Source organism: Mycteria americana, chromosome 2 (genome assembly GCF_035582795.1).
Source record: "Mycteria americana isolate JAX WOST 10 ecotype Jacksonville Zoo and Gardens chromosome 2, USCA_MyAme_1.0, whole genome shotgun sequence".
NCBI lineage: Eukaryota > Metazoa > Chordata > Aves > Ciconiiformes > Ciconiidae > Mycteria > Mycteria americana.
This window is the reverse complement of record NC_134366.1, coordinates 54,240,171-54,246,510: the sequence shown is the minus strand read 5'-3', so window position 1 is coordinate 54,246,510 and position 6,340 is coordinate 54,240,171. Positions and strand designations below refer to the sequence as shown.

At 44.3% G+C, this 6,340-nt stretch overlaps 1 protein-coding gene across 1 annotated transcript in view; it reads right to left on the bottom strand.

Annotated features, from left to right (window-relative positions):
* Window positions 1–629: 629 nt before the first annotated feature.
* MATCAP2 (microtubule associated tyrosine carboxypeptidase 2) overlaps window positions 630–6,340 on the bottom strand; it is a 28,907-nt gene continuing 23,196 nt past the window's right edge. The window contains exon 7 of the mRNA XM_075493472.1: window positions 630–1,335. Within this exon, the coding sequence (XP_075349587.1) occupies window positions 1,174–1,335 (162 nt within the window). The 3' untranslated portion in view covers window positions 630–1,173. The remainder of the gene's footprint in view (window positions 1,336–6,340) is intronic.

Genomic DNA, 6,340 nt, shown 5'->3' with positions numbered 1-6,340 from the left:
CTCCTGTGTCATCTAAGCTATTCCTCATGTGACTAGCATGCCTTATAGTAAGGTGCTTTCTTTTCTTGGTTCTGGGTATAGCACCGGCAGTTAAAACAGAGGTAAGGTGGCTTCAGAGTGGTGCAGCACTTCTGTTGGAACACAGGAATAGGGCACTTGTGAGTCTTCTTTTCCCCCCATTCACATCTTGTTTCTTCAATGAGCTCTGCAAGCTCAAGCTTGCTGTAGCATGGAGGTACTGCTCAAAAAGGGACTTGACCCTCTGTAGGCTCAGATGACCCAGAGAAGCGGGTGTTGCCTGCTGTGCTGAATCATGTCCCTGTGTTCCTGAATTTATTTAAAACACGTAAGTCATGAAATCACAGTTCTGCCCGATCCTTCTTCCAAAAAACTGCCGTGTTGAACTTCCTAGATGTGCTATTCTTGTCCTCAAAGGAGGGAGACCCGTTCCAGAATTCAGCTTCCTGAAACAAGTACTATACAGATAAAGACATGGAACAGTGTAACTTTTTGAGGGGATAAAGGGGATAACTTTGCTACCTGCTTACAGTCATTAAAACAGCAATACCTATATATTTTTTTTTTTAATGCTAAGTCTCCCAGTAAGAAAAAACCAAAACTTTTTATAGCATTTTGATCCTATGGCACAAAGACCTGCTTCTGTGCACTGTGTTTTTAGACTTCCTTTTTTCGTTGCAATGATGACCAAATGGGAAGGAGTTACACAGACAACGATGTAGCATAATCTACAGCAGTTCTGTTGCTATGAACCATGAAAGCTATGACCAAAGACAGGGCAAACACAAGTGAACTAAGGGGGAATTTCTCCTCTCCTTCACCTCTAAACCTGGATGGGAAAAGGCAGCATCTTACAAAAGACAGTGTCAAGCACTATACGTAGCATATAAAACAGAGCAGATGATGGGACGGATCACTGCAAAGGAATTCCTAAGCCAAATTTAAAAAAATGCACAAACCTGTTAAAAAAAAAAAAAATCAGTATACAATCACAATGCAAAAGGAACATAAAGGGACTCTTCTGAATTCCACATATTCTGGCCACCCTTCCCTTCCCTTCCACCCCACCCCTCATAAGTCCATTTTTGCAAGCTCTGGGAAGTCCAGTTCTACATCCTCAGTTGCACAGAGTAAGTGAAGGGTGGGCTAATACTGTTAATTTATGAGATCCTGGAGCTCCTTATCAGTCAGCTCATTGACTTCCATGATCTTTTCCAAGTGCTCCATATACCGGGCATGGTCTTGCAAAAAGTGCGGTACCCTCATGTTCTCAATCACAGCTAATCCTTTCAGGCGGTCCACGTCCTCATACGAGATCTGCAAGGAAGGACATGGGTTAATTTTGCACTATAGCCCTATTACTGCTCTGCTGCAGCTCTAAACTCTCGCTTGTAAATAAGAAAAGATTTCAGAGCAGGGGGATTTAAAAGGAGACTCATTTGAAAACATGAATAACTGTGTGCCTCAGTGGAAGAGGCGAAAAAAAAAGTCATTTTAGCAAATGCCTCCGTAATTCCTGATTCTGCTTTTGATTCAATCAGTGAACAGACTTATAGGAACCTGAATGAGAATGACCTACAGCAGCTGCAGGAATAGAGAGGGAAAGGATGGAGCACATGTGAGTCTTGGATTCTCTTCTCAAAGAGGTGGAAAGATTGACGTGAGAATGGAAAAAACACTGTGCCAAAGATTGAGGAACTAGAAAGGGAGTGCAGGACAGGCATGGCACAGGAAGCAGGCAGGCTCCGGCTTTGGGAAAGGCATGGTGCCAGCTCACCTGAACTCTGATGTTTTCGTTTTCACTAGCAAATGTGCTTATGCAAAGCTAAATTAAAATGCACCTCTAGTAACTAACTGCAGCATGTGCAACCCTTAAGCATCCCAACTTTTTTTTTTTTTTTGCCGTTCAATAGCAGGGCGGAGATTGGGTTTGCCTCTTGGCATCAGAGCCTTCTGGGTATAGGTGTGACCCTCTCAAACTTTTTCCAGCTACTACAGGGCCTACTACTTTTTTTCTAATGAAAGCTGAGATTTTTCTCCATAGTCTTACGATTCTATGAGGTAGGACTTCAAGTCTTGAGCTCACAGTAGCTCAAGGTGCTGCGAATGATGGTCCAGAAAGGATGAATGCTTTGGCTGTGCAGTAGCTACACAAGCTGTCCTGTAAGCACAGAACAGGACTCCTTGGGCAGCTATCCAGCGTGATGAAATTTATGTGGTTGCTGCTTTGTCTACAAGCTGCGTGTTCTGGGCACCCTACAGACAGAAGCATATGTACTGGCAAAAAACACAAGCCTGGCTGTGCTTAGTAAGTGGCACATCCTATTTCCTCACAGCAGGTTTGTGCCAGGTGGCTTGAGAGTGGAGCCTGCTCTGTCCAACCTTTTTACCCCATGTTTCTTCTAAGGAGCTGAGCACTGTGTGGTCAGGGCTCCTTGGAAACAGCCTGCCCTCTTAGCAGGTCATGGTTCCTATTCGGAAAAGACTAAAGTGAGCATGGATGATCCACTGATGTGTAAGGGACATGGAAGGGCTGATTGGAAAGATAAGAGGGTCTAATCCAGATTGCTAAACCTGATCCATAGAGGCAGTCAGACACGGGGTGCATATCTCGCTGATGATAATGGGAGCAAAGTCCACAAAGAGAATGAATTTGCATCTGAGTACACATGTATGCTTTTCTAACTGCAATGACAAGATGCATCCTGATTAAAAAAACAAACATACACCCATGCTCAGGCTTACTCAAGTCACTGAGATACTGCTGTTTGAAGATGGTGTGGCATTACACCTGATTAACGTATTTAGAAGTAGATACAGAGGAGCTATATAAAATCATACCATCTTGTCTCAGTCTGGAGACACAGCGCCAAATGAGATTAAATACTGACCTTCCCTCGTGTCCCATCTTGAAATTCTACCTCTTTTCCTCCAAAAAAAAGGAAAGAAAAAGGACCTTTTCCCCCTCATATTTATATTCAGGTGTTTCTGTTACTGCAGCAACCAAGAAACAAGTATCTGTGATCCGAGGTATGGTTTGAATGGGATGTATTTCCCCAGTCCTTTGAATTGCTAAAAAATGACAAAAGTTGACATTCTGAGGAGATCCAAAACATAATCTCGTCCTACTGTGGCAACAGGTTGTCTTCCTTACCACATGTAATTAAAATCATTGTACTAGGTAAAAAAGACTGAGGCTAAAACAGGCTTACTTAGGCTCTTTGTAATGTGCTCACATTCTTGGGAAACAGAATAGTAGGTGACATTTTGCTGCTTTTGCTTTTTAAAACTCTGGTAGTTATGCTATACTGAAGTGCACCCAATATCTGCATTCTGTTTCTCTTTAATATTACTTGCATGTGATTACTACATGAATGTTTTGCAGTGCTTCCCATATTTGATTCTTTCCTGCAAAGTTTTAAAACTGCTCCTTCTAAAAAGCACCTTTTCTCAGGCTTCAAGCTCTTTTCTTAGTCACTTTTAGATATGCCGAACAGCTTGCATCTGTTCTGTTTCCACGCACTGCTCTCTTCTACACTGTAAGTAATATCAGAAGCATCAGGAAGGCACGACTGCCTCCATCAGCCAGATCTCTAGTACTCAGATGAGAACAGAAGACACGGAAACTTCAGCATGGCTCTGTCTTAAATACATTCACATGAGAAAGCAATGCTCTGATTTTACAACTGTGTTAACTACCTACTAAAGCACAGAAACAATTTGTTGTCAGCAGTATAGTTGACTGTTTTCGTTTCCTATTATGTTCATATTGTATTTGCAATGAAAATATGCCCAAGGTAGGCATGCTGAGAAAGATGAGCTCACTTGTTACAATAACAACTGAGATATTGGATGAAGGGATCGAGTGCACGCTCAGTAAGCTTGCTGACGACACCAAGTTGTGCGGGAGCGCTGATCTGCTGGAGGGTAGGAAGGCTCTGCAGAGGGACCCGGACAGGCTGGATCCATGGGCTGGGGCCAATTGTATGAGGTTCAACAAGGCCAAGTGCAAGCTCCTGCGCTTGGGCCACAGCAACCCCATGCAATGCTACAGGCCTGGGGAAGAGTGGCTGGAAAGCTGCCTGGCAGAGAAGGACCCGGGGGTGCTGGCTGACAGCCGCCTGCGTACGAGCCAGCAGTGTGCCCGGGCGGCCAAGAAAGCCAACGGCGTCCTGGCTTGTATCAAAAACAGTGTGGCCAGCAGGACTAGGGAAGCGATCGTGCCCCTGTACTCGGCACTGGTGAGGCCGCACCTCGAATACTGCGTTCAGTTTTGGGCCCCTCGCTACAAGAAAGACATTGAGGTGCTGGAGCGTGTCCAGAGAAGGGCAAGGAAGCTGGTGAAGGGTCTGGAGCAGAAGTCTTCTGAGAGGAGCGGCTGAGGGAACTGGGGTTGTTTAGCCTGCAGAAAAGGAGGCTGAGGGGAGACCTTATCGCTCTCTACAACTACCTGAAAGGAGGCTGTGGAGAGGTGGGCGTTGGTCTCTTCTGCCAGGTAACAAGCGATAGGACGAGAGGAAATGGCCTCAAGTTGCGCCAGGGGAGGTTTAGACTGGATATGAGGAAATTTTTCTTCACCGAGAGGGTTATGAAGCATTGGAAGAGGCTGCCCAGGGAAGTGGTTGAGTTGCCATGCCTGGAGGTATTTCAAAGACGTTTGGATGAGGTGCCTGGGGACATGGTGTAGTGGTGGTCTTGGTGGTGTTAGGTTTACGGTTGGACTCAATGATCTTAAAGGTCTTTTCCAACCTATACGATTCTGTGATTCTATACAACACTGAGAATCTTCAAAAGGCAATGAAAATTTTCCCACTAAATGCTGGGCTTCCCTATGTTTAAATCCTGTGCTTTTTCTTCTAACCTGGAAGACACGCCAGCCGAGCTTAATACTCCCTTTGGAACCTGATCCTCCTATTCCACCCTAAACAAACAAACAAATCACTCTTTATAGTGGTGATAAACTCATAATAACCACAGGGTAGATCTCAGTTAGAGCTTCATATTCCTTGATGGTCAGAGAACGTGTTTTTCCTGAGAGTATATGGAGATATTGGAGCAGGCCCAGTGAAGGGCCACTAAGATGATTAAGGAACTGGAGCATCTGACATATGAGGAAAGGCTGAGAGAGCTGGAACTGTTCAGCCTGGAGAAGAGAAGGCTCAGGGGGATCTTACCAGTGTGTATAAATACCTGATGGGAAGGAATGATGAGGGAGACAGACTTCTCTCAGCAGTGTCCACTGGCAGGGCAAGAGGCGATTGGGCACCAGTTAAAATGCACGAAATTCCGTCTGAACACAAAACGCTTTTTTTACTGTGAGGGTGGTACAACACTGGCACAGGCTGCCCAGAGAGGTTGTGGAGTCTCCATCAGTGGAGATATTCAAAGCCCAACTGGACATGGTCCTGGGCAACCTGCTCTAGCTGACCCTGGTTACGCATGGGGGTTGGACTAGATGATCTTGAGAGGTCCCTGCAGACTTCAACCAATCTGTGATGCTGAGAGCAGGCACTGCTCTTAGACACAAATTTCCAGTTTGATTGCAGAAGATGTGTGCAGCAAAAACATTCAGAGTAGACTTTAAGATCCCTTGATTTTAGAAGTTGTAAAGTCAAGCACTTATACATTATCCTACTGCTAGAATTAAATTGCTTGTAGACCCTTAATGTGGATGCCTTGCCATGTGGATTATAGCGGAATCTGTAATTATATCAGCAATGACTTACTATGTTTTTGTAGTGGCTTGACAATCCTGCAGACTCCCCGAAGAGAGAAAGGGATAAAGCAGCACAGGAACAGTATGTGTTCAGTGGTTTAGCAGGCAGAAGCTGTGTGGAGTTAAGCAGGCTTAAAGCAAAAGGAAGTTTCAGAGAATAAAGTTGCGGAGACTTATTTGACAGTGCAATTTTATTTTCAGAGCTTCCTAACTTGGTTAAGTTACCTAAATAGCTCTGCTCACCAATATGGGTGTTTCTGACACTAAAGGCAAAACTTAAATGTGGACCAAACCCTTCTATCGTAATATGCCGCTTCCCTTTATCACCCATTGATTGCCAAGTAGGCAGAAATTTTGGTATATCAGCTCTAAATGCAAGCATAACAACATCAATTTGAAGCCTGGTTTATGTGAGTATGAACCCTGCTTTATGAACTGTGGAAACTTAGCCATTATGAGCAATTTGGTTCAGGAAGTGTGACAAAGTTTCTGCACTTCTTAGTATGATTTTGTGAACAAACAAGCAATGACAGAATGGACGTAAAACATGTTCTCTGAATGCAGAAATACCATGTAGACTGGGGAAAAAAAAACCAACCTGTTTTT